At 34.1% G+C, this 27,993-nt stretch overlaps 4 protein-coding genes across 6 annotated transcripts; 1 reads left to right on the forward strand and 3 right to left on the reverse strand.

Moving 5' to 3' along the window:
- The first annotated feature begins 205 nt into the window (after positions 1–205).
- On the forward strand, positions 206–4,401 carry LOC145575925 (putative magnesium transporter NIPA6). The gene is made up of 9 exons (XM_081633715.1): positions 206–406; positions 530–586; positions 1,015–1,105; positions 1,229–1,389; positions 1,487–1,614; positions 2,028–2,165; positions 2,736–2,828; positions 3,520–3,643; positions 3,871–4,401. The coding sequence occupies exons 1-9, from the start codon at positions 280–282 to the stop codon at positions 4,008–4,010; spliced, it is 1,059 nt and encodes a 352-aa protein (XP_081489841.1). The 5' UTR covers positions 206–279; the 3' UTR covers positions 4,011–4,401.
- Positions 4,402–4,749: 348 nt separating this feature from the next.
- On the reverse strand, positions 4,750–6,780 carry LOC145575926 (annexin D8-like). The gene is made up of 6 exons (XM_081633716.1): positions 6,708–6,780; positions 6,068–6,213; positions 5,582–5,800; positions 5,271–5,483; positions 5,064–5,153; positions 4,750–4,956 (listed from the first exon to the last, which is right to left on the reverse strand). Exons 1-6 carry the CDS (start codon positions 6,778–6,780, stop codon positions 4,750–4,752), a joined length of 948 nt encoding a protein of 315 aa, XP_081489842.1.
- Positions 6,781–7,570: 790 nt separating this feature from the next.
- On the reverse strand, positions 7,571–17,346 carry LOC145574213 (citrate synthase, mitochondrial-like). Its single transcript, XM_081631954.1, has 20 exons — positions 17,253–17,346; positions 17,008–17,065; positions 16,770–16,832; positions 15,167–15,208; positions 14,802–14,867; positions 14,379–14,444; positions 14,165–14,278; positions 13,484–13,547; positions 13,044–13,126; positions 12,709–12,758; positions 12,546–12,623; positions 12,012–12,140; positions 11,883–11,925; positions 11,636–11,722; positions 10,905–11,006; positions 10,122–10,229; positions 9,964–10,014; positions 8,143–8,216; positions 8,012–8,063; positions 7,571–7,907 (listed from the first exon to the last, which is right to left on the reverse strand). Exons 2-20 carry the CDS (start codon positions 17,056–17,058, stop codon positions 7,815–7,817), a joined length of 1,416 nt encoding a protein of 471 aa, XP_081488080.1. The 5' UTR covers positions 17,059–17,065; positions 17,253–17,346; the 3' UTR covers positions 7,571–7,814.
- A 394-nt stretch (positions 17,347–17,740) lies between these two features.
- Positions 17,741–22,795, reverse strand: LOC145574215 (uncharacterized). Of its 3 annotated transcripts, none has more exons than XM_081631958.1 (4): positions 19,514–22,795; positions 19,297–19,429; positions 18,334–18,739; positions 17,741–18,153 (listed from the first exon to the last, which is right to left on the reverse strand). In XM_081631958.1, the coding sequence occupies exon 1, from the start codon at positions 22,513–22,515 to the stop codon at positions 19,531–19,533; it is 2,985 nt and encodes a 994-aa protein (XP_081488084.1). In that variant the 5' UTR covers positions 22,516–22,795; the 3' UTR covers positions 17,741–18,153; positions 18,334–18,739; positions 19,297–19,429; positions 19,514–19,530. The 3 variants fall into 3 exon arrangements, with proteins under 3 accessions (XP_081488084.1, XP_081488083.1, XP_081488082.1); XM_081631957.1 differs by having other exon boundaries at positions 17,742–18,153; positions 18,364–18,735; XM_081631956.1 differs by having other exon boundaries at positions 17,742–18,153; positions 18,334–18,735.
- Positions 22,796–27,993: the final 5,198 nt, after the last annotated feature.

Raw genomic sequence — 27,993 nt, forward strand, 5'->3', positions numbered from 1 at the left:
TGATTTACTAATCTATTATACCCATCATAGCCATCATCATCATAATCATTCATCATTGACTGACCTACTTGAATACAAAATTTGGGCAAATACCCGCGTTTTTTTTGGTTCCATTTTAAAGACAAAGCAATATACCAAACAAATTAAATTAACAAGTTGGTGGGTGTCTTATAATATTAGATTCCTTAATATAATTAGACGATCCCATGATTAGAGGAGTAAGACTTTGTTTGGAGAGAGAAAAATTAAAGGAGAGATTTTGATTCAATTTTTTTGATAATGTCTTTTTCCAAAGATAATCTAATTGGGTTTGGATTAGCTCTTTCATCTAGTGGTTTCATTGGAGCTAGTTTCATCATCAAAAAGAAAGGATTATGGAAAGCTGGAACTTCTGGGGTTCGAGCTGGTATAAATTTTCATCCTTTTTCATCAATTTTATTTATTTTGTTTATTAATTATTATGAATTAATCAGGTTTTTTTTTTTTTTTTTTTTTTTCAAAAAGAATTAAGATGGGTTTTATTTTTCAGGCCATGGAGGATATACATATCTGTTTGAGCCTTTATGGTGGCTTGGTTTGTTCATGAGTAAGTCTTTGATTGTCTTTTAGAGCTTAAATTGTTTGTGGGTCATTTTGAATTTTGATGTTAATATAATATAATTATATGCTTGTAATTTTGTATCTGTTGGTTATTTCTCAATCCGGGTTATGGGCAATTTGTTTGGTTGCAACATATATGGGGTTTTGCCGTTTTGGACAATTTGTATTATGGACACTAATAGGGCGACCTTATTGGATAGCTAATGTAGGACGTGTAATTGATACATGTACGTCTTATTTATGAATATTGGATAGCTAATGTAGGACGTGTAATTGATATTTGTTGTCTTCTTATGAAGTATTATCGAGGAGGACTAATTAGGTCAAAGCACGGCTAGAGTGTGATTTTGTTTTAGTTTTTTTTCATACTTGTTTGGATTGAAACATACTTAAAGAGTGTGATTTTGTGTACAGTGATTGTTGGTGAGGTTGCAAATTTTGTGGCTTATGCATTTGCTCCAGCTATTCTTGTTACCCCACTAGGAGCCTTAAGCATTATTGTCAGGTACTTCTTGTAACCTTTCAGTATTTCTTCTTTCAAATTCTTCCTGGGTTCGAGTGAATCCTTTGAATTGGCTCTCATACCATATGATTTATGCAATGGATTGATATGATGGATGATATGCAGTGCTGTGCTGGCTCATTTTATGTTGAAGGAGAAATTGAACAAGTTGGGCTTCTTGGGTTGTGTAATGTGCATTGTAGGTTCTGTGATCATAGTGGTTCATGCACCCAAAGAGCATTCTGTCACATCTGTACAAGAGATTTGGAACATGGTCACTCAAATGGGTAATTTCTTTTGCATATTTAGTAAGCAGGACACACTACATATCATTGATGAGATTAAAGCAAGTAACCTTATTACTCTAATGTGTTTCTATTCCAGCGTTTCTTCTCTATGTTGGCTCAGTTCTCGTGTTAGTCTCCATTCTGGTACTTTACTTTGCACCATTGTGTGGACACTCAAACGTGTTGGTTTTCACTGGAATTTGTTCCTTGATGGGCTCTCTCTCGGTATAAACCTCTATCATACATCCTTTTGTTTAAAGTCATTTGTTGATTGTGGAATTAGAGTAATGCAAAACACCAAAATGCTCCATACACATTTGTATGGCTTTGAATTGCTTTACAACAGCTATCAGGTTCAATAGTTTTTTCCTGGCAGTCTAAATCATGTTTAACTTAATTCATCAAAACAAAACAAAATAGCTCAGGCTCAGTGCCTCAGACCATAAGCTGGAACTCCTGTACTCCTCACGCTTGTGGTTTGCTCAAATTATTGTCTAAAATGAAGAGTAACTAACCTAAATAATACAAGTACTTTTGTACATATGATTCTAGTGATGTTTTCCATTGTTTGGTTTCTCTTGGAGTGTATGATATGATTCAGAGATCTCAATGTCATTAATGCTTAAATGATTATGCAGGTTATGAGTGTCAAAGCCCTTGGAATTTCATTGAAATTGACATTTGAGGGAAATAACCAGTTACTCTACCCAGAAACATGGTTCTTCACTGTAGTTCTTCTAACATGCGTCATCACTCAAATGAATTATCTGAATAAGGTTTGTAGTCTGGAGTTGATTTTTCTGGTGTGAAAAGCTAGCTTTTATGTTTCTGTATAGATGAGAATTCTTGCTTTATTTTACATGAATAAAGCTTATATATGCAATCGATTAGCCAGGAAAAGCATGATCTGAATGTGTGCACACTTCGTAATAATATTTACTTAATTATTTAAATGAATACACACAATGAGAAAAATAAACCTTTGTTGAGGAATGCTTTATAATCATCTTTTTTTTTTTTGTTCATGGATCTTGATAAAATCATGTCTCTCGTCCTGCTAGGGCACTATGAGAATAGGATATTAAATTAAGACTGTTACAGGCTCTGATTGATGTTTTAAATTCTTGAGCAGGCTCTCTTATATTAATTCGTTTGTGACACAATGATCTCATTAACATTTTCTTGGTTTGCTTAACCAGTGTTTAAATATTTGAATTTTTGTTTGCTAATGTTTCTCATATACCTTCCTTTCTGGTAGTGTTACTGTCTTTAAAACAATGTCAGCCAATTTCATTATCTGTTAGCAAAATGGTGTAACAAATGGTTTTTAATTTTCTTTTTTTCAGGCTCTGGATACTTTTAACACTGTGGTTGTGTCCCCAATATACTATGTAATGTTCACAACACTTACAATTCTTGCCAGTGTGATTATGTTCAAGGTACTTTCAACTCACCTTGCCTCATAAAAAACCTTTTTTATCCCTTACATGGTGTTCTTTTAGAGGTAAAGTGCGTCAGCTATCTGGTTAGAATTAAGATGTACTCCTTAACAAATAAACAGTCTCTGAACTGTCAATCATGCAGTGTCATTGATCTTTTAAGAAAAAAATGAAGTAGACCGTCAATCTTGACATAGTAGCTGTAAAACAGTGGAGAGGAGTTAAGAGTTAACAAACAAACTAGATGACATTTGTTAATTGAATTGTTATTTGGAAATCCACTTTTAATCAGAACTTTTATTTTAAAGATATATACTAGTATCAATTCTGTCAAAGCATTAAACTGGTTCATTTGTTATTATTCTTGGTATCATGTTGTGTTTGAAGTAAAACCAGATTTGTTGGAATAAAGGAGGCCTTGTTCTGACCTGATTCATATGATTGAATATTTGAATGCATGCAAATTTTAAATTCAGTATCGGACTGTGTGTTCCATTGTTCTTTGATGTGGCTCCTCTAACTTTTATGAGAGGATTGAGGAACTTGCACTGTTGCACGCCTCTGAGTCAACAATAGCATAGCTTTACAAATTTGCTGTTAAGGTTTCTGGATTTTTTGTGTTTATGGTGTAGCTGGGGTTATTTCACCAATGTCTAAAAATCTTTGTTGTTAACTTGTGTTGTGGAATCAGGATTGGGATGGTCAAGATGGAGCTGCCATTATATCAGAAATATGCGGCTTTATTGTTGTCGTCTTAGGAACGATTTTGCTGCAGATGACCAAAGAGGTTATGGAGAAACTGCCATCTTTCAAAGGTAGGCATTGGTAACCTTTCCATTGACTCCTTTATGATCATGAATAAAGCTTTATAACCTATAGTTTTTCATGGTACCACCTACTTGTTATCATTAGAGTACGGCTCTGTTGCTACTTTGCCTGTTTCATAAGATTTTAGCTACGTAACACTCAATTATGTGTGTTGGGTACCTACATGTAAATACTAGAGTTTTCTTATTATTAATACACTAAATACTTGCAACAGGTAATTCTTACGCGCCTCCTATGTCCCCCACTCTCACAGCCGGGCTTTGTGCTGGGAATGCGGATTTTCTAAAATGCGATTGGGATGATGTGGAAAATCCAGAGGAAGTTTTGTTGAGTAGACAATACTCATACACCTAATATGCAAGCCTTCAATATTTCTGACCCAATGAATCAATGATACTTATGAGCTCTGAACATGAATGTATTCATTATTCCTGTGACATCTTGGTGCTCCCATTATTGGTTGAGGTAGTGAGTACATTTTTTCACTTACAGGTTTATTGTCGAAAATGTTAGAAAGAGCAAGAGAGTCATTAAAGCAAGAGAACATGAGACTGATTCGAGTGCAGTCTGTCGTTTTTAAGAATGGAAAGTGATGCCTGTTTGAAAGAAAATTATACCTGTATATTAGAGTAGTAATGTAGTACATTGTAGCCTGCAAATATGTGTATGTATGTATTATATAATGTAATTAAGATCAAATCCATCATTATTTTTCCCACATTGTGGAAACAGTTTTACTACTGAATTTTGAAAGTGTTCAAGGTCTGAAGTCACATAGTATCTTCATTATTTCCCATATATTGTGTTTAAAGTTTTGTTCGTACAGGATTTATCATTGATGTAATACTTTGCAGTGTTCTTTCTATTCTTTTCTCTCTTACTTGCTTCTGGTAGAGTGTGTTAAAGGGAAAGATAATCTTATTAACCAAGAACATATCTGTAAAATTCATGATAGGGGGATTTTAAGAGTTGAAAGGAAACGAGTGCATTCGATATATGTAACATTGAATTATTAGAATTGTTGCAACTAAAAAGATTAATGCCTATAACTTATTAATGTTCTTATTTATTAGAAATGCTCTAATTTAAGGTCTCAATATCCATCACTTCCCAACAAAGTTAGTAAAAATGCTCTGTAATCTCCTGAAGTATCTCCAGCTACAGCTTGATCAAGGGAAATGTTGTTCCTCTCCAAGTATAATTCCTTTATATCTTTCAAGTCGATTTCTGCTCGTGTAACAATCACACGAGTAAGAACATCTTCATCCGTTCCAAGTCCAACAATTGCATTGCGCAAGATCTTTTGAAAGAAAACTAACTCCAATCAGTATTCTAATTGAAAAAAAAGAGTAAGTCGTACTTGAAAAAAAAATGTAATCATAGCATCTGAATGACTGAATTTCATACCTTAGCAAAGTACTTTTGAGGATTTTTGATGCATTTAACAGCCACTCTTACAGTCTGAAAAAATTCTTGTTCTGGTGCACCTCTTAGAGCCTAGTTCATCACATAAAGGTTATGATTAGCAGACTAATTAAATTTTATTAATGTAAGTTTACAGTGAAAATAATTTAACTTAATTATTTAGAGTGACAGATTATTAAGGGTATATACCCTTGAAATGGAGGTTCCATGAATGTCCTTGAACTGATTGAAGGTAGCCAAGAGTTGTTGCTTGCTCCTTGTGCTGATAATTCTTGTGACCTCGTCGTGGAAAGATTGTTCATCCTGAATTTCATCGACAAGAGTGTTTGCATCTGAGAATGCTACTATCTCATCAATTTCATCACCATGGTACTTGTATGTGCTAACTATTCCCACCAAAAACTGCGCGAAAAAAAAAAAAAAAAGTCAAGTACTCAATAATCTAGATGACATTTGACCTCGAGTTTTGGGTACCATTCTTAAGATTTTAAGTAACGTACTTTTCTAATTTTTCCAGTGGTGTGAGTTGCAACATCTTCTTCAAGCGCGTGCTTGTAGATTTTGTGATAAGCATGCTTAACTGTGAGGAGTTCTTCAGGTGATTTGATACTCACAATCTCCGCTACTAAATTGTAATCAGGTATTGCTTTCTCCAGTGCCTCATGGATTAGAAATGCCTCACGTTCAACAGGATCTATAACCCATTGGCATATTGCTTTCTTTTTCATTTTTTTATGTTTTTTAGAGACGAAGAAAATAAGTACTCAATAGATAATTAATTTAAGATAATTAATTTAATAAATAACATAGTAAAAAATAACAAACAATAACAATTAAAGCCTTAATTCTAATTATAGGGTCGGCTACATGAAACCAAGATTAATAAATAATTTCATCTCTGTACCCATCAACCATAAGTAATAGTAACAACAAAAATTTATTAATATTAGAGAATGAATAAAGAAAATGCAGCTTCAAAGGCAAACCTCAAAATCCCCTGAAATTTCACATTTAAGCTGCTTGATGAGATCTTCCTGATATACTTCTTGATAAGCTTGTTTAATTAGCTTAATTTGACTTGCATTTCGGTGACCCAACAATAAAATTATTGCTTTCTCATCGGTTCCTAATCCTAAGGCACAAGAAACAATTAGAAGATAATTTAATCAAACATAATATAAACAATCAATTTTTACTTTTCGAATCTCACAAATTTTAAAATTGGACATAAGTATACTACCTTCGTTTCAAATTATTTGCAACGTTATGTCAAAACAGAGATAGTATTTAAACCTATAGTTTGGTACACTAGGCAACAAGTGCAGTACATGCACATACATCATGCGCCATGCGTATTAACATCGAAATTAGACTTGAAAATGAAAATTTTATTCAATATCCAAATATCCACCAATGGCACAATTCGATACTAGTTGATGATTTGCAACACATATGAACTCTTTAATTATATTCCGCACGACCGCACGAGTTCTCAGGATCGTCCAAAATGCAAAATTTAATGAGAAAAAACTACTCCGTAGCATTGTATGGTTAATACTCCGTACATCTTAGAAATAAACAATTTCGAGAAACGAAAAAGAAAGTGGAATAAAAGTAGAGAAAAACCTTTGCATGACTTTTTGATAACATAGGCATCATCAATAGGAGATGTCTTCTCAGGAGCAACAATCGTAGCCATTGTTTTAAGTTATTTTTCTCTCTCTGATTTCCTTAATAATAAGAATGAATATAAATAAAATTGTATAAAGCAAAAAAGTTAATCTTTATTTTATAGTTGTTCTAAAGTCCATAAATATTCAAAACATATCTTTTAATTCTATTCTTGGACAGTAAATTACACAATTAATCATTCAGTTATGCGGTAATACAAAGCATGGATTTTTGGTAACGTGAGTAATATAATGACATTTTAATGTAACAGGCTAACAGTTATCGTTCTTAAACACTTATTATTCTGACTGAGAATGTTACTTTACGAGGATATAGCAACAAAATATAACATATTAACGGGCGATATCATCTTAATGATTAGATAATGTTGTTTGAGTTGGTAAAATATGTAATATGACTAAATCTCGTTTTTCTTACTCCAACCTCTGTAGTGTTTAACATAATGTGTAAGATTAACACATTAGATCAATTCGTCAATTACTCTAACCTCTACTCGTATTATCCTGTAGTGTTTAACACTCGAGTCAATATGTGACATATCCTAGTTGAACAAAGGCCGGCTGAGCTGATTATAGCGAGTCGTAATTACTCTCTAGTCTCTAGCATACAAACCAAAAGTATTGAAGGACCTTCGGTCTAATACTCTAATCTAACGTAAATAAGATCCTACGTGATTACATGAGAATTGGGTTGAGCAGCAAGCAAATAGTCACACTCAAGATTAACCATTCAAATGTTTGAGCAGAGTCAATTCAGCCAAACATGTTTTTATACTAACAAATACCATAACACTAATATCTGCAAATGTTTATTTCCTTGATTAAAAAAAAAAAAATCTAGCATATAACTCTTTAGAATTGTGTTTTTGAGATCCATCACCGTGTACATGTGAAAATTACAAAACGCAACACTAGGTTGCAAGATATAAAGGATTCTAAATTCTCCTCTCTATCCTTTCATTTCCAAAAGGATAATTTTATCCACTATTCTATGTTATTGTAAACTTGTTATAACAAGTTAATACGACGCACATCAGTAGAATTATGCTCCTTTCTTACAAAAATTTTCAAGCCATTCCATTGTCACACTCTTTGGCCTTTCTAGTGGCAAACCAAGAGCTCGATCCCATATTAGCTGCGAGAAGAAAAAGCAAAATTAATGAACAACTGGTCCCATACTTAATTATAGTTTACAAAGGAAATTTACAAACAATTTCCTGAAAAAATAAATGAATGAACCTGTGAGCAAATTCCGATACTCCTTGATACCCCAAATAGGACTGTGTAATACCTGTTAAAAGAGTATATTTAATTGCAATGTAAGGAAAAATAGATTGAAAACCAAATCACCAAGGAAAATCAAGGAGTACCTTGCTTCTGTCAAGCCATAGTAGTTCAACAAAACTCCACTATGAGCGTCAACATTTGGCCACGGATTTTTAACCTATAAGATACAAATATTCAGTAAGTTTAGCACTACTAGAAAACAGCTTAATTCCGACAGAACCGTTCCGACGGACAAGAAAATCCGTCGTAAAGTACGAAATTTCCGACGGAATTAAATTCCGTCGTAAATTTACGACGGATTTTTAATCCGTCGGAAATTATACCATTTACGACGGAATTTTCCGTCGTAAATGGTATAATTTCCGACGGAATTAAAATCCGTCGTAATATATGGGCTTTCCGACGGATATTTCCGTAGGAAATTACTTTTTCCGACGGAAATTTCCGTCGGATTTTTTTTTTTTTTAAAAAAAAAAAAAATCAACCCTAGAATAACACTCCTCTCTTTTCCGCCTCTTCTCCTCCTTATCTTTCCTCTTCTCTCTCCTCCCCTTCTCTTTCTCTGAATCTCACTCCCCTTCTCTTTCAATTCGTTCTCACTCCTATATCTGATTCTCTTTCAATTCGTTCTCACTCGTTCTCCTTCTTTCGTTCTCTGAATCTCACTCGTTCTCCTTCTCTATCTCTCCTCTACTCTACTTTCCCCTCAAATCTCCCACCATAGCCGCCATCAACAACGAACAACGAACAACACCAACATCAACAACACCATCGCCAGCATCAACATCAACAATAATATTCATCTATTTCGCCCTTACTCTCTCTCTTCATGCTTAAAACAAAGGTTTTTGGGTCAAATTCGACCATGAAAACTCTAGATCTAGAGTTTTTATGGTCGAATTTGGCCTCTTAAACCCAATTTCGAGGTTGTGTGGTCTAATTAAGGTATGTATTTCGTTTTTTTCAATTTTGATTTTATTTTGTTGTTTTATTGGAATTTTTTTTTACAATTTATGGTGGTGGTGGGTGGTGGCTGTTGGATGGAGACCGTATTTGTGGGTTTTATTTTGTTGTTTTATTTCGTTTTTTTCAATTTTGATTTTAATTTTTTTTTATTTTTTTGTTAAATTCTGGATTGTGATGATTTTTGGTGGTGGCTGTGGTGATTTTTGGTGGTGGCTGTGGTGATTTTAGGTGGGTGGTGGGGTGGTAAATATGGTTAGGTGGCGGTGGTGGTTGTAGGTGGGTAGTGGGGTGGTGGATCTGGTGTAGGTGGCTGGTGGGTAGGGTTCTGGTGTGGGTGGTGATACGGTTGGTGGGGTTGGGTGTGGGTTAGGTGACTTGGTGAGTTGCTGGCTGTGTGAGGTGGGGGTAGGTGGTGAGGGGTGACGGCTTGCGGTGGCGTTGGCTGGTACAGCGTGGCGGTGGCTTTTTTTTTTTTGTTTTTTTTAAAGCATTTACGACGGAATTCAATTCCGTCGGAATTTTACGAGGGACTTTGCCGTGCTTGAAAATGTTCTCGGCGGACTGAAATCCGTCGGAAAACCCATTTACGACGGAAATTCCGTCGGAAAACCCATTTACGACGGAAATTCCGTCGGAAAAGGGTGTTTTTACGACAACAACTTTTCCGACAACCGGTTACGACGGGATTCCGTCGCAAATGGGTTTTGCGACGGAAAACAAGGTGTTTCCGACGAAAAATTTCCGTCGCAATCAACCTGTTTTCTAGTAGTGTAGTTAATTAAAACATCTAGTAAAAAGCTAGCAAATTTTCAGTTGATTAGAACATCAGAAAATTTAACAAGAACAATTAAATCAATCAATAAATCAAAGCCTTAACCCCATAAGTGGGATTAACAAGATCAATTAACAGCAGAAAATATGCATAATTAACCAGCTACCTTTCCAAGCTCTGTAAGAATAGGAGGCACCACATCATAGAGCTTTGACACCTATATTTATAAAAAAAATAAAAAAGTTTTATCTCAAAATTTTAACAGTCAAGAGATGGCATTAGAAATTATAGAACCCTTTATCTATTTAAAAAATTTAAAAATACCAATTGGAAAAGTGGATCTTTAGGTAGGTGCTTCAACGCAAATTCTCTCTGGCATGTGTATCTTGGGTCTGTCTTTCGGAGAACTCCATGACCAAATCCAGGAACAACCTATAAATTTGAAAATGTATGAAGTGAGCTGACACAGAAACATTGTACAGTGTAATAAAATTTTTATCTACCCTCCAGTATACCATTATATAAATAACATTAAATAAGGATATAGATGTCCTGCATAAAATTTAATAAAGTTATCGACCAAATATGATTATTCATTCGATGGTCAATTTCATCACCTATTATCAAAATATGATGTTTAAGAAACTCTCATTAAGACATTCATTCGTTTTTTTGTCATGAAAAATCTACTATAACCCTCATGCAAAAGGCTCAAAGTTGATTTTCCTAATATGTATGACACTAGCCTGCAAGTTGTAAAATAATATTTCCATAGACCCTCTACCAAAGGGCTCAAGTCTCCTGTTCTCTCTCTTAAGTTCCTAATTCTACTAGAACTGTTTCACCCTATTTTTATACCAATAAATGCACCAGCCCTGCAAATGATGATCACATCTTTGTTGCAACAAGATTTTCCAGGGCAAACATGACTTAGTTGTTAGTTCCCACCTATTTGCTACAATTATCATCCACTGAAGCTTGTACTTCATCGTAGTTGTCAGTCTTGTACAAGACTTCTGGGGCCATGTTTTAAGAACTGAAGGAGGTTCTAGCAGTTTGAAAAACTGAATAGACTATACGCTGGCAATCAAGAATTCATTCATTTACCTTGCCGCTGTTTAATGTCTTCCAAACATAATCTTTCAACTGCTCAGTCGAGATGTTCTCTCCACATTCATCTACTACTTTTTTGATCCATAGCAGGACTTCCTGAAACAGAACAAGTCAAACATGAAACTTAGACCATTAGCAAATTTAGGCCACTAATGGGACCAAGCAAAATACAATGAGGGAGGGTATAATAAATATGCACAGTAAACTATTCAGGATTTGCATGTGGTTTACTTATTTGAACTACAATAGAAAACTATGTTACTTGGACTCTTCATCTCACATCAAGAACCCATGTACAATTGGACATGGGTTGGACACTTTAATTCAGACCAAAATCATGGACAAATTTCACAGAGTAGCCAACTTGGACACATATACATGTTGGATATGGATACCAGAGACCGAGTAACATATAAAACACTGATACTCAATTAAATACAACTACCATTACCAAGAAAGAGCATAAATGAGAATGATCTTGGAATTAAACATGTTTAACGGTGTAATTACAGAATTTGATTGGAGCTGAAGACCATGCCCATAAGTCTGCAGCTTATTGAGGGCATGAACATCAGAATCAGGAAGAAGAAAAGAATTGTCCCAAGGATCTCATTCCACCAAAAGTGTATAATCAGGCAGTTAGCAGTATGAACTTGCGCTGATAATCATGCAGGAAGAACCAATTAACCAGAGAAATGAAAAAAAGGTGAAGTAAGATATTATACCTGGTTGGCTAATCCATGAAGTGGGCCAGCCAATCCATTTAAAGCAGCTGCAAATGACAGATAAGGATCTGAGAGTGCACTTCCCACCTAAATAGAGTTAAGAAACTGGTCAGACTTCCAGCGCTCAAGATTAATATTTGTTGCATAAAATGCTTCCCGATTTTCAAATATGTATATTTCTTCAGCATGAGAAGAAGTCCATAAATGCAGAAGCAAATTAACAGTAAGTTATTTCCAGAAGCATTACCAGATGGCCAGTGTGTGCACTAACATTTCCACCCTCATGATCACTGCATGATAGAAGATTGAAGTTTATTAAAATTGAAGTAAATTCTTTTATTACATGTGGTTTCTGAGCAATCTGGCCAATGTTAACCTGTGAATTGTGATGTATAGCCGCATCAGCTCAAGCATTTCAGGGCTGTCAAATCCCAACATCTGTGAGAAATTCCCTCCATAATCAAGAGAGTCATCCAGTGGTATTTTTTGTCCATTCTTATACATCCTTCAGCAAGAAAATAAAAGATATAAAAGAGATTAAGCCAGCTGAATCAGCTGATGAACAAACCAAACCATTAATTGCCAGTGCAGAAAAACAGCCCAATTCATACAGTTCCAATCTACATATTAGTATTTATCTATTTAATTTTTTTTATATCTTTTGCTAAATTATAGAGGACCATTATAACGCATAAGAATATGCACTAGGCAATCAATTTCAAAGTAATAAATCACCTGAATCACATTAAACACTAATACTTAAAAGCTCTTTCTTTTTTCTCTCTAATACCCGAGAGGCCGAGAGCTCATTTCTTTCAATTTTTTCTGCTTATTAATGTATTATATACAGAAACACTAACAATATGTAACCATTTTCCACCCATAAATGGCTTGTGGAAGGTTTACTTACCTACGGTAAACATAGGCTGCAACAACAGGAACTTGAGCTATCAAACTAAGGCAGTCCTCATATGTTGGCTCCCAAAACCTGGAATCAAAATCAACCTTAACATTTGACTAGATGAAGACACTGCAAGACAGGTAAGATAAAACCATCATAAGAAATGGCTTACTTTGTTTTGTGGATCCCTTTCTCATATGCCTTCTGAAATTCGCTTTGAACCTGAAGAAAAGAAAGACAAGAGAATAAAAGCCAGAGGTCATTAGTTGGAGGTTTTAATCAATGTAATGCAGTAATATCATATTCAGGAGGACTACAGCAACCAATTCCAAGTAAGAGTCAGAGAAGAAGAAAGAAAAGGAGGGGCTATCATTTAGAAGTAAATTTTACATAATAACAATAATGAACAGCATTGCTACCGGAAATAGCAGCAGGAATTTATTAGAAAATACAGCAAATATGCATATAGTCAAATAAGAGGGAAACTGTACAGCAAGAAATCAGTACCTGAAGGGCCATAATACCAGTAGTGAACTGAGTCATAGGATGAGCAGTAATTGGTAGGGCATCAATTGTTTTGAACACATGGTCTGCAATTACAATATATATAGCATAATCAACACCTAAGTGAAAAGGTTCATTTCTTATCCAAAAATCTTCCGTTAACAAGAACTACTAAAGAAAAGGGAAGACAATAGACACTGTAAATATAATCGATCACCGATACTTTTGAAAAAGTTCATTACCTACCATATTAGTCAGTTGATTTCAAGAAAAATACAAATACTTGGCACAAACATAAAGGCAAAAAAAAAAAATGAATATTCATAAAGGCAAAAAAAATGAATATTCATACAGATATAACATATCTACAAAACAGATAAAATTGGCACAAACATAGCAAGTACACGTTGTCCAAATACTTTATTGTTGCTAAAATAGTGAACCTGGGACTGAAGCACGTGTTCGCAGTTCTGCTGATAAAGCATCTACTTGCTCTTTGCTCGGAACCTAAATAAATAAAAAGAAAATTAGAATAAAATTGATCAAAAAGAAGCTAGAAAAAAGCATACAACAAAAGAAAACAAGATTTTGACAGACATCAAGGTATAGCTACATCGAAGAATAGCAGTGTAATGAACTCATCCCAGCCCTAAGGCCCTAATAATCTGCTAGTTTCATAGATCAAAGTATGCGCATGGACTACAACAAGTAATTACAAAGAAAATGAGAAGCATCTCTCAAACTTTTTACCATATATTTCTATAATTTTACATTCTTCTCTTGAAGTAATTTCCACCTTAAATGAGAAGAGCAAGGTAGAGAGATCCCTTCGTCCCTTTTCTACATTTTTAGGATATCATTTATAATTAACCACTTAGAACATATCAATAAATATTTATCTAAGTCACGTATGTCGAAAATGATATACGAAACACAAAGTCACCCTTCTCCATAATAAAGTGTCAGTGAGATGAAGACTTTTCAGCAAAGCAGAAGACTAAATCTCATTAAGGTTCAATTATAGATGAATTTGGAGAAAAGAACAGAACTAAGACCCAAAGAAAAGCAAGATTTAAATAAAAAATGTATTACCGATGAAACTAAGGCTAAGAATATATAACAACCTTTCCAGTTAAAAGAAGCCAAAGAAGGCCTTCAGGCAATGGCTCTCCACCAGGACTTGCAGCTGGTAAAAGTTTCTGACACTCGGGTATAGACAAACCCCTAAATCGAATGCCCTACAAAAAGTACCACCATCAATGAAACGAAGTTACATAAAACCTTGTTTAAATGAACTGGAGGGAACTTACAATTGAACACAAGAGATAAGTACTATACCTCATCTGGGTCAAGTAAGGAGGTTTCCCAAAGTAAACCAGGCATCCCTCTCATTCCGCCCAATACCTATTACATTAATTCTTAATGAGATAGGGGAAACTTTTACATCATAAAGTGGCCTTGAAGAGAAATGATTGCAGGTGTAATACTGCAATATATTTGACTTATTATAACATGATTATCAATATTATTCCAAATTCCACAGTTGAGAATGGCCAACCATTTTCATGCCAAACAAGTATTTTGATACCTTTACGGATATGAATACATAGGCATGGTCCTTGAAAACTTACAAGAGACACGAAAAGCTTGACATAATTATTTTTATATTTTGTATAACTTATATATTCAAACAGATCTGACATTACTGAATGTCCAAGTATCATAGATAGATAAGAATATAGATTCATGATAATATTTTACCATGTCCAAATTAATCTTTCCCAGCTGGACGCTTCCATATTCTTTCTTTATCTTCTTCAGACGTTCCTACAGAAAAGAAAACAAGATCAAGAACATTTCTCAATAAGATATTCAAGATTGTGAACTACATTGTTGCATAATTTGAAAATCAATGTTTAACAAAGTATAAACCACTCATTTACCAGTTACTAAAACCCTAGCTCTGATCACCAATGGAAACAATACATTTTTACAAAATCTTTAGACGTAGGGATAATTGCATTGTAATTTGTAAATAAATATTTAAATTTGTACTCATTTGAGGAAAGAAAACATTATTAGACAAAGATAGCTACCAGTTGAAGATACAAATTAAGCAAACAAACCTGTTGTTCAGGAATCAATTCTTGTAACTCTGAACGTAGGTCCTGCACAACATATGAAAATCATTCAAATATGTCACAATAAGCTCAACAAAACCAAAAGGAGAACCAGAGGGGGGGGGGGGGGAGGTGCAACATTTTGACGTCATTGAAATGTACTCCCTTCGTGATTCAATAAGTGAAATGCTTTGACTATTTGCACTATTCATCTAATTCACTTTGACTAATGTTTATGATTTATACATAAGAATAAATATAGTCTTGTGGGTACTTGCTGGAATCGTCTCAATTAATAGTTTGGAAAATTTGTAAATATTAAGTCAACCTTTTGGCCGTCCGCTTTTATTATGTCAACCTTTTGATTAACTTTGAACACGTCAACCTTCTAAACGCATTAATTTTTATTACGTTAAAATTAAAAATGACCTATAAAAACAGGTTAAATGCTTATGTAGACTATTAGATAAAGGTAACAAAAAATTGACTTTTTTTTTTTTTCCAATATTTATTCCACAACTATTTACAATGATAACTTGATAAGTTGAACTTAATCCTCATTCTTACTTTTTCTTCTCCATTCGATCTTCTTCTTCCTTATTTTTCTTATTTCAATTTTAGGCTAAAATGAAGCCACAATTTGTTGTTTAATATTCTACCCTACTCCCTTAAAAAAAAAAAAAAAAAAAAAAAAAAAAAAAAAAAAAAAACCTATTAATTCAATTTAGAATATTGAAGTGCATGTGATTCGAAGAAGAAGATGATGAGAAAAGAGGTGAATTGGTTGTGGTAGGCGGTTGTGTGGTGACGGTGCGACATGTGGTTTTGGGTCTGCTAGTGTGAAGTGTGAGCATCCGTGGTAACGAGTAAGCAATGGTGGAGGGTGGGCCGTGGGTTTCAGAGTAAGAGGAAGAAATCAATATGTTTAATGGAGTTAAGAGTATGAAGATGAAAGGAAGAATGGAGACAAGGAGACCGGAAAATCAATTTTTCATCTCAAAATCAGAAATTACAAAGGATTTACCTGGTTATCTGGTTACCGGTAAAAAAACATAATGAAAATTAATGTTAATACAAGGTTGACGTGTTTAGAAATAATCAAAAGGTTGACATAATAAAAGCAGCCAAAAGGTTGACTTAATATTTACAAATTTTCTTAATGGTTTATTAACATTCAATTGTTATAATGTTTACTTTTTGATAATTAAACATATTATCAATCAAAGTTTTACATTGACATACATGCACAAGGGAAACGCTTCATTTACTTAAATACGAATGGAGTACTGCATAACTATTCATGTCTGCCTTATCTTTCTTCACTTTGACAATGCAGATTTCAAAACCAACTACCACATTTTAACTAAGACCTAAACCACTCTTATTTTTCCTTCGACTCCTCAAATTTAACCAGTGACACTTATTATCAGTGTTGAGCTTATGCAAGATAACATTACGCTAAAAGCCTAATCAACACTGCAATATAATACAAAGTTCTTTCCATAGTGTTTCACTACTGCTATAATTCAAGTAAACATGCTAAATTGTCATCGATTTCGCGAAGCGATAAATATATATTGACTGAAAGAAACAAAGAGAGATAACATACCAGACTAGAAGAACTTTGCATCTGAATCCATCTCACGGAATTGCTTAGACATGATTGCTGTCCCTGCAAGTCAAAATTCAGTGACATAAATCAAATAATTACCAGTATAACTCAGAAGGAAAATTACAACAATTTCTAAATTAATACACTGCATTAATTCAAAATTAATAATTCAATTGAAGAATTAATCAATAATTCAACAAAAAAAATGAAACAAAATGACGAGCAAAAATCTTACAGAATGAGAACGAAGCTTTGAGAGAGTTGAAAGACCTCTGAAAAAAGACATGATCAACCTAAAAAGAAATAGAATTAATATAAGCAAATGAGAATCATATTTAAGAGCAAAAATTAAATAGAACAATGAGAAAATGATGCAATTACAGGAAAATTGAAATCGAAATATGAAATCTGGAAAATGAAGCATTAATCAATCAATGGCAGAATGAAGAGAGAGAGAGAGAGAGAGAGAGAAAGAGATACCTTTTAGAAGAAGAAAGTGTGAAAAAGACGAGTTAGCGAGTAATTCGGAGAGAGAAAAAGGAGGAACTTCGAACGAGTCTACGATGATGACTCAATGACTAATGTTTGGAGTTGAAGGGCAGGTTCATTATAATACTATACCTTTCCCTTTCAGAAGTTGGTCGGCGTAGTTTAAATTATACTATTAACGTGATTATTTACATCTGCGTGATGTTTTTTTTCAAGGATTTGTGTTTTGTACGAGTATGACTAGAACTTCAATGCCGATTCTGAATATTTAGATTAGAAAGGAAAATAGACACCTAAATCAACAAACTATGTGCTAATGTTTCGTATTTAATGAGGCTTCCATTGTACTTATTGTACAATATTGTTTCATGATTTATCGTTGGTGATAGAACATATTCACAAACATATATCTATAGAATTGGGATAATGGTGTAAGAAAAATACACCTGATTTTAAAAATCTTTAATCCCACAAATACACAAAACTCTCAGATAGGGAGACAACAATACTCATTATATATAAACATATAGATTGATATGCCAATATTGTGTTTTCTCGGAACAGTGGACATTAGCAAGCTTCATGAGCTGTATTTGAGAACATGAAGCTCATTCTTATCTCACATATATATATATATGCAACTTATTTAAAGACTCGTGCAAATGCGAGTGTTTCTGAGGAACATAGCAGAAGTCCATAATAGAAGCATCTAGTGATTACACTATTCCAGCCATAGGATGCTCAGACTTTGGCTGTTTTGGTTGCATCCAGAGCTTTGAGGCTGGCAAGAACAACAATATCACTCTCGAGAGCCTTCTGAAGTTCTGAGAATTGCTCAAAGCAACATCTACTCTCATTTATCAGAAAGAGGTCACACATCGATGAGATCCATCTACAAGAAGACATGCAGAACACAAACATCAGAATCGTCTTAAAGAAAGCATTAAATAATCAAGATATTAGAATGTGAATGAAAATTTCCACATGCTCCCATGTTGTCACAGTAATGGATGAATTTTGTACATCTTTAACCAATTAAAATAGCAGAAAAGTTATCTGGAACAACACTGACCATTTATCAGAAACTTGTGGAGATGCTCACCAATCAGTCGAAATTTTCTTATCTGATGTGACTTTGGGGTAAGCCAATAAACCTTGAGTGTCTCTAAGAGTAACACTCATCAGACAGCAGCCAATTTGTTGGTAACCACAGTTTCAGTCTCCTTATGAAAAATGCAAAAAGCTTGTGTGTTGCAGTATCAGCAGCCAGATGCCACATTGCCACAACTTTGAGGTCGGCACATTGTGCAAGCTCACTCTACAATATCAACATTGATGCCAAGTATTATTGCAGATCAATCCAGAGAAATCTGAATTTCCCTAAAGGCAAGGGGTATATTCTTTGGTATTTGGGAGATGAAGCTTTAGCCAGTGCCCTTTTCCATGCACCAGTCATCAGACAATACATGTAATGCTACCTGATCCATCAATTGATAAATCAAACATCAAATTACATGTATAGCAGCTTGAAGCATTGTTTACATGTTTAGGCACAAGTATAATTTTGATGTATTAACAAGCCCGAGGATAGAAAACACAACAAAAGCTAGTTCGTTATCGCTTTTTGTTTCCAGTTTTCAGTTTTTTAAAAAACAAATAACCAAAAATAAGAAACAAGAAAAAAGTACTAGCTAGTTTTCACTTTTTTTTTGTTGTCAGTTTTCTTAACAATTGTGATTTTTACAAGTACAGTGATACCAAACAGCCCCTCATTTTTTGTTTTCTAATTTTTCATGCACATGAAACCATAAATCAATAAGTTGAGTTGACTAGTTGAGAATTTGAGATTATTACTGCGAGGCAACAACTCTAGGTAGCCTCCCAAATTTTCTTGAAATAATGGGAAAATGGGACAAGCAGAGAAGTAAACTACAGAGTTCTTGATAAGGAGTACAATAAGGTCAATAACAGGGCAATTTACCTGTGTTGCATATTTGATTAATTAATTTTAACCAAGTTGTATAAGATGGTGTACCTACCGCAAGATGGCATTCAAAAAACCAGAGATGACTAACGCCCCAATATCTGTATCATGGGGAAAGCATCTTGTTACATGATCAATTCATCACTTAGTTATATTTCAGTGCTCATGAAAACCACAGATATTCCTGCAACAGTAAGAAAGCATCATCTTAACATCCTCCTTATAATTGAAACAAACGATCAAACACAAGGGCTAATTAGTAACTCACCCTTACGCACAACAGAGTTATCCTGTATCCATTGGAACTATACAGTTCTTGGGTCTTGTTTCTACATCTGGTAAATGTAATGCCAGATTTTCCAGCATGTTATCTCCTGGCTCACCTTGTCCTTTGAAATATTCTAACAAAAACAAGAGAGCCGATTGGTTGACTAAGACACCACCCAGGTCAAGAGGAGCATTCCCATTCGTATTTCCAAGTTTATTCAAAAAATCAGCCACACTATTGGAGAGCATTGATGCATTAGTTATGGTCCAATGGGAGAGAATGGCAGCAGCAAAATCAGGGAACTTATCACTAGGCAATAACATGACAGCACCAACAATTTCTGGTGTGGGAGCACAAGAACTACATAGCGCTAGAAGTCCACCAACAGCAATACCACTAGCCTTTGAATCAAAATCAGTTGAAAAGAAGCAGCCCAAAAGCAACTTCTCCACAGGAAACCTGTTAACAGTAAGCTCTGATCTGATCAACCCCCAAATTTTGTGCTGATCTTCGTGCTTCCAGTAAATAGACCTTTTAATTAGTTGAAGAACTTTTCGAACATCTTCACCAAATATAGTGAGCCTTTTCAATCCCAAGTCCATTTTCATGTACAAAAGATCAGTATCTTCCAACTGACTGACAAGTAACAGTATTACACTTTCATCACTAAGAGATAGATCAGGAAGATACAAAAAGATACTGGAGAAGAGAAACTTCAAACTTTTTCCCTTCCATAGTGAACTAGACACCACATCCATTAAGGGGAGCTTACCAGAATCCGACACTTCTTTACTTGAAACATCCTTAGCAAGTGTAAGAATAGTCCTATATGAGGTGAAAGCACTATCAATCATGTTGGAGATCAATTTTCTATCAACCTCGGGGGTACGAGTAGTTGCTCCATTTACACAATCCTCATTTTGGTATGAAAGTGCCAAATACTCTTCAATGTGACACTTTAGCAAGGGCATATTTTTGTATGTGATCTCACTGGTATAATCAACTCCATAGCCAGCTCCGTGTGCTTCGTGTGCAAGTCTCAATGCATATGATAACAAGCGGGCTCCAACTAAATACCCATTCCTTGACCACCAGAATAGCATCTCTTTGATCCGTTGGTGTTGAGAAATAATGAATGTACGAATGATCACAGCTGTAATAGATTGAACTTCATCATCACTGTTTGGAAGACTTCCAGCAGGTGAAAAAAGATTGTAGCCAGCCAACTCAAGCTCCTTCTTTAATTCACATGCTAAATAGTCAGAGCCAATACCACCAAATTTATCTTCATTGGCAGGATTTATGTACAAAAGCAGAATATTTTCCACAAGTTGCTGGCCTTTCCTGCTTGAGCTTTTCATGAACTCTCCTATTTTGCCGATCAAATTTGCCAAATTACCAACTTGGCTCTCATCGAACGGAGCAGCTGAATCAGTTGGTTTTAATACAGAGCTGTGCTGAGCATTCAATTCATCATTTCTATGACATGCAGGAAGTCCTTCAGATAAATGTTCCTGTATTGCCAGATCAGGTGGATTAGGCAAAGTCTGGGATGACATATCAGACGAAAGAATTCCAGGTGGCTGAGGGCCCTTAGGCTCTTTGCAGGTTCCAGATTCGACCTCGAATATAAATTTTTGAAGCATCTCTTTGACCAAAGGAGACAGAACATTGCAAGAATTAAAAATGTCAAGAGAACCAATCACTCCTTTAGTGACTAGCATGCTGATAGCAGATGACACACCTTTGTAAATGACATTTTTCCTGTCCATATCATAGTTATCCACAACTAGTAACAAGAATTCTAGTAGAGAATTGGTCATATCGATGTACCTAGGTATAGAGTTCACCATCAACAACATTGCAGGCTCAATATTCATAACATTGTCCACCTTTTCATCAAAAAAAAGCCAATCATAAAACAAGGTCAGCTTCACATTAGCTTCAAAGTATTTCTTTGAACATAATTTCAACAACCAACCAATAACAGCCCACCTTGGAATCACATCTGATTGAAGTATCTCATTGGAGGGATGGTGTGCACAGCAAATGAAACGAACAATGTCGGAGACAAGTGTCTCTCTTTCTGGCACAAATAGGAATTTCCTAGTGAACCATGCCTGGTGCCTTCTCTGAGACCCCAGCTTTACATGGGTAAGCAAAAACCGCAACTGAGTCTCCATTTCAGGAGTTATTCTAAGCAAGAAATACCTACTAGATGTCCTCATGCCATAAATACAAGAAATGTCTGAAAACCCGGTGGTCCCAAACGAACTCGGATTCAACAACAAATCCTTCCATATAGCTCGAAACTCGGGGATATGAACCAAGTCCTGTAAAAGACGAACTAAATCCCTCCCAATCCTCAAGCACAAATGAAACTGCTCCCTCAACATTCTAACACAAAACTCAATCTCCTTCCTCTTTAACTCATTCAATTTCGGACTACACGCTAGACGGTAATGATCAGCCAATAACCTAAGATATGTATACAAAGCACAAGACAACATTAGGGGTTCCTCATTCAATATCAAATCCCATTTCAAAGAAAACAGATTAACCATCTCAAAGCTCAGCCATAAATTCCCATCACTAAAATCCCCACCAACAATTTGCCTCAAAAGAGACACCAACAAACAATCAAAACCTATCCCAGAAACATCAATCATAACAGAAGCAACCCAAATCAACTGAACTTTAGGAAACTCCAACATCTTTGAATACAACCCATCAACAATTTGTGAAAGTAAATTAATAAACAAGCAATACCCATCATTAACAATAGCATGTAAGTATTTAATATGAATTTTGGCCGAATTGGGTTCACATAAAACCCCATAAACAATTGCTTTATTAAGGTTTAAGTACTCTTCAGGGGAAGGGATAGTTAGCTTTAATGGGGGTGTTAATTTAGGTAAAAGAAGATTATAAGCTTCTCTTAGAGAGATTTCTAATTGATCTGGGGATTCATGAGGTGCTACAAGAATCAATTTTGAAGCCATATTTGTGATTTCAATGGAGCAAGAAAGAACTAAGAAGAATAAATAAATTGGGAAATGTTGAAAAAGTTGAAGAGATTAGGAGGAGTACCTTGTTGTGGTAGCGCTTTCATTCTGTTAATTTTAATTTGCGAATGACTAATTGGCGGTGAAGTGGTGGTTGTGTGGGCATGCGGGGCCGCAAGGGGTTCACCATTCACCAAAGAGGAGAGAGAAAGGGTTGGAGCCGTAGAACATCTGTGGTGTGGTTCGGTTATCGGGCCCGCTGAGTGGGAATGGGGCGAACTGGTGGATATGGGACGATATGATTTCAAAGTCACCACCTACTCGCTATTCGTCATGGATTGTTGACTTTTTTTTTTGGACTACATAGGGCTTGTTCTGATTGACTAAATTTAATTATATACTCCTAAACTCTAATGTAGCTATCTGTTCCTATACCCCCACCCCTAAACAACGCATAAACAAACCCAACAACTCCACTTTTTGTAATTGTATAGTAACTACATATTAACAACATTTTTTTCTTTTTTACAAGATATTAACAACCTTTTTTACTCACCTATAGATAATAATTAAAAAAAATAAAAATAATTCAAACCACCATTTTATTTCATTTTCTCTCTCTTTACCCATTTTCTCTCTCTACACCCAATTTTTGCATTTTCTCTCTCTAAACTCATTAAACTACTTTTCTAAACCCAAAATTTCTACGAATTTGAGACAAATTATCAATAAAAATTGTTTAATCATACAAAATTCAACAAAACAAGGTTGACATTCGAAAGAATAAGTGGTTTTGTTCGTATTTGGTTCAAAAGAGAGTATGAAACTTAAGTTTTACTAATTTTTTTGTTGTGATCGTATTTCAGAACAATAATTGAAACATCAACTACGGAAAATGCATCAATGTAAATATTTACTATAGTTTTAGTAATTTTTGTTCAAAAACTAGTAAATCAAATCAGTACATTCTTCAATTTTTTTTATTTATTTATTTTTTTTGTACAGTGAAGAAAACAGTTCCAGAGAAGGAAAACAAAGATTCTGGAAAAATGTAAGTATTAATAAAATTGATTCGTAATGAATTTTTTCTTTTGACGAATGTTCATTTCCATTTTGATAAATGCTCATTTATACATTAGTATACTATAGTTCACATGTTATTTTTTTTTTTAATTTTTTTTTTTGAAACAACTCTCATTTACATATAATAAGATAATTAATACAAATGCTCATTCACATGTATTTTATAACTTATAGTTATTCGTGTAATAATGTTCATTTTTTTCATAGTTTGAAGTAGAGAATTATTTTGATGAATGTTCATTTTTATTTTGGTAAATGTTCAATCACATAATAGTACATGGTCATTCACAATTTCACATATTAACATACGATTATAAGAATTTTTATAATTGTTTATATTTTTTGTTATCTATTTCAAATGTTTCATGTACATTTTAATTTTGAATTGTTTCAATATATGTTTTTTCTCATATGAATATATGAATATATGTTTTTTTTGTCTATTTCCTTATAACTTATTTTATACTACGTATTAATCAATTCACAATCTTCTGGTTAAGGTGTCAATTATCGATTCATCTATGTGTCTATAATCAACATAATGCTAATGAGCAAGCTGTTTCAACTAGTCCTCATTCACAGCAATTCCCATACATTCATAGGTCGATAAAATCCTCTGCTACTCAGTTTGGAGTCTTTATTCAGGCTTCAACTTATACCCACGAGGTTCATTAGCCACCCATGACATCTCTGATGCACCACTATCAGACCTAAAACTGCTACAGCTGCTTGATTCATCTTTCACTAGACACGTATTAGATTATTAGGCAAGGAGGGTGCCCCATCAATCAAGTTATACTTCATTTCTTCTACTGGCCCTGCATGTATATCATGAGATGCAGAGCTGACACTGTTACAGCTGCTTGATTCAGCATTGAGTTGATGTTTAGCTAGGATTGATGCCCGAAAATTCAACTTATAATTCACTTCTTCTTCTGCCCCTGCATTTACATTAGCTTAATTACGTGAGTAGTCGTTACGCAACAAACTAAACATACAGAATTACAATGGTGGCTAATTTCGGATATCTAAAATTGATATCCGAATCCGATCCGAAAATTTCGGATATTCGATATCCGATATCCGAAATCATTCGGATCGGATATTTCGGATATCCATTATCCGATAATATTAAAAGTTGATTATGCTTATCTAATAAATCTCATTAATTATATCAATTTTATAACATTAAGCCTTCCTGACGTTCCTGTACAATATATATGAGCATTGTAGTCTTTTTTTGCAAATTAAATTATCAAAAGACCACCTAAGTTTTAATTTCGGATATTAGTTCGGATATCCGATATCCGAATCCGTATCCGATATCCGATTTTTCGGATCGGATATCCTAAAATTCGGATCGGTTGCGGATCGGATTTTCGGATTTTCGGATTCTCGGATAGTTTTGTACAGGCCTAGGGAGAAGAGCTATATGACAAAAATATTTGAGAATATATTGGTAATTTTGTGATTTTAAAAGATGTTGGGAAAAACAAATGGGTCATTCTTTTTGGGACTAAAATTAGGCTAAATGAGTCGTTCTTTCAGGGATATAGGGAGTACTAAAACAAAACATGCTGATATCATTAAGGGATACATGTCAATTTCTTATTAAAAATTTTCCCGCCTAAACTATTTTTGACATCATCATTTTATTTTCCAACTATATCCCAAAACTAAATAAATACCGTGCTTCTTTCAAAATTAATTAATGAGATTATATTTTTTTTCAAATATTAAATTGACAACTATTTAAACAAATAATGACTACTTAATCCATGCAACGCACGGGACTAAACTAGTACTATACTATACTAAAGTAATCCCCACCCTTATTCCCAAAGTACACATGTCGCGTTCACAATAAAACTTTTCCCGCCAAAAACCTTTTTCTGATAATAAAAAAAATTAAAAAAAAATATTGTTAAATAAAAAAAAGAAAGAGAATATGCAATAAAAAATAGAATAATAATAATAACAACTTAAATAAATAAAATATTATTTTAATCGTTAATCTATAAAATGTATATTGTTGTATTCTTGAATCTTTAATCGTTAATATATAAAATGTATTCTTCGTTTTTCACTTTAAAAAAAAAAAGATTTTAACTCAATTTTAAATTTATAAGAGGTCAGCAAACTACAATTAGCGATAAGTACTCTACATTACCGTATCTAATCTATAATAATTTGATAACATAAATAGTTACTTCATACAAACTTATAGTAATTTATAAAAATTATTTTTTTCATGTGAATATCCAAGCGTCGCTTGGGCAAAGAACTAGTATATAAATAAAGTAGGCATTTTTGGAGAGTATTCGGCGCGCCACATAAGTAAAAGTATTTCGACCAATTAAAAATTAGATTTGCTTTTTATTTTTGAATTAAAAAATTCAATCGCCACCTAAGAAAAAAAGACGAATGATAAAAAATTATATCGCCACCTAAGTAAATAACAAATTATATTTGATATCTAAACGCTAAATAGATTAAAAACCACAAATAAAATTATCTTAATTAAAGATAAGTGCTCAAATTTTTAAGATAAAATTTGATAGCGTTGACGATAAAAAAAATTGTTCCATTAAAATTAAAACTAAAATTAAAATAAATTAAAAAAATGATAAAATTAAAATTTATAATACCTACCATTATAAATTGACGCGTCATACGACACAAACAAAATTTCGTATCAATACAATTCCACATGTTAGTAATATCTGTCAGTTTTACATTATCAATGGATAGGTAATTCTTAGCTTAATTTTTAAAAGGGAAAATTCATTTTATAAATCCCAACTTTGGGTGGTTGACTTTAAAAAATCCCAACTATGCGTTATCCTGGAAAAATCTCAACTTTAATACCCATTTTCTTTTAGAGGACCTAGCAGGTCACCAAACCTGCTACCCCAGGTTTCTAGGCTACGTGTCACACTCTAATTGGTTCAAAAAATAAATTAAATATCAGAAAATTAAAAAAAAAAATCAAAAAATTAAAAAAACAACCAGAAAAAAGATCTAAAAAATATTTTTTTTTTAAAAAAAAAAACAACCAGGAGCCCCACCCTTACCGCCCTCCCCCGGAAAAAACCCCTCCCCTGCTGGAATTCCCCTCTCCCGGAACTACCTTCCCCGACCCCCCTCCTTTAATTGCCGGAAAACAACCCCCACCGTCGCGAAACCCTCCCCCCTCCTTAGATCTATCCCGTAAAACCACCCTCCCCTAATCCCCCACACTTGAAAACGACCCCCCTCCTTTCCCCCATCCGGTGGGTCGATTTTAGGGGTGGGGGAAGGAAGGGGGGGTGTTTTCGAGGGTGGGGGTTTGGGGAGGGGTGGTTTTACGGGGAGGGGGGAGGGTTTCAAGGGTGGGGGAAGATAAAGGGGTGGGTTTCGAGGGAGGGGGAGGGCTGGGCGCCATATTCCGGCACGGCGGGAGGTGTTTACGGGGGTTGGGGGCGATTTACCAGGGGGGGTGGGGTGTTTTCCGGGATGGGGGCCGCTGGTTTGGGGTGGGGGGAGGGGATGGGTTGGGTAGTTGGGTTTTTTTTTTTAATTTTTTTATTTTAAATAAATCAGATTTTTTAAAAACAATTATTTTTTATTTTTTGAGCCACTAACTGTGTGACACGTGGCAATTTAAAAAAAAAATTAAAAAGTTAACTTTTTTTTTTTCAGGTAACCGGTCATTTGGGTCTTATGAAAGAAAATACCCCTAAAAGTTGGGATTTATCAGGAATAATGCGTAGTTGGGATTTTTAAAAGTAAACCACCCAAAGTTGGGATTTATAAAATGAATTTTTCCTTTTTAAAATCGATATTTAAATATATATTTGTGATTATTACTTACATTGTGCTTCTTTGGGATACGCAATGATTGTATGTTTGTATTTTGTTTACTGATCCAATTATCTAATTTAATTTGAGAATTAAAATCGACCAAATATAATTGGAAAATCAACGTAAGAGTATCTAGCCTATTTGAACCAGAAGGTATTTTTATAAAAAAAATTCATAGACCTCTTTAGTTTTTATTATTATTACTATTACTATTATTATTTTTATTATTATTATTATTATTAGTATTAGTATTATTATTATTATTATTATTATGAACAAAAACAAAATTTGTGATTTAGGTGGGTTAATGAAGTTATTAAATTAACTTATTTCCTTATTTTTTTATTACAAGGTGATTACGTTCATTATTCCTCAATTAAAGTCAACTTTGTTCAATACTTTCATCCAATATTGATTGAAGGACAAGTTTACTCCGTAAGATACTTTTTAGTCGTTCCAAATAAGAAGCAATATTGCACCGACAACAAACTAATATTTCAATTTTTCCACAATATTGTTTTTCTAGCAATTAGGGACAATGAAAAAATT

Source organism: Chenopodium album, chromosome 13 (genome assembly GCF_948465745.1).
Source record: "Chenopodium album chromosome 13, dcCheAlbu1.1, whole genome shotgun sequence".
Lineage (NCBI taxonomy): Eukaryota > Viridiplantae > Streptophyta > Magnoliopsida > Caryophyllales > Amaranthaceae > Chenopodium > Chenopodium album.

Coding starts and splice junctions, on each gene's coding strand:
- LOC145575925 (XM_081633715.1), top strand. CDS start 280: ATGTCTTTTTCCAAAGATAATCTAATTGGGTTTGGATTAGCTCTTTCA. Junction 407..529: donor AACTTCTGGGGTTCGAGCTG/GTATAAATTTTC, acceptor TTTATTTTTCAG/GCCATGGAGGATATACATAT. Junction 2,829..3,519: donor CCAGTGTGATTATGTTCAAG/GTACTTTCAACT, acceptor TTGTGGAATCAG/GATTGGGATGGTCAAGATGG.
- LOC145575926 (XM_081633716.1), bottom strand. CDS start 6,780: ATGGCTACGATTGTTGCTCCTGAGAAGACATCTCCTATTGATGATGCC. Junction 5,801..6,067: donor AAATTTCAGGGGATTTTGAG/GTTTGCCTTTGA, acceptor AAAATGAAAAAG/AAAGCAATATGCCAATGGGT. Junction 5,484..5,581: donor CCACTGGAAAAATTAGAAAA/GTACGTTACTTA, acceptor TTTTTCGCGCAG/TTTTTGGTGGGAATAGTTAG.
- LOC145574213 (XM_081631954.1), bottom strand. CDS start 17,058: ATGTCTTTTTTCAGAGGTCTTTCAACTCTCTCAAAGCTTCGTTCTCAT. Junction 11,007..11,635: donor TTCATGGATTAGCCAACCAG/GTATAATATCTT, acceptor GTTCTGTTTCAG/GAAGTCCTGCTATGGATCAA. Junction 8,064..8,142: donor TATGGCTTGACAGAAGCAAG/GTACTCCTTGAT, acceptor CTCTTTTAACAG/GTATTACACAGTCCTATTTG.
- LOC145574215 (XM_081631958.1), bottom strand. CDS start 22,515: ATGGCTTCAAAATTGATTCTTGTAGCACCTCATGAATCCCCAGATCAA.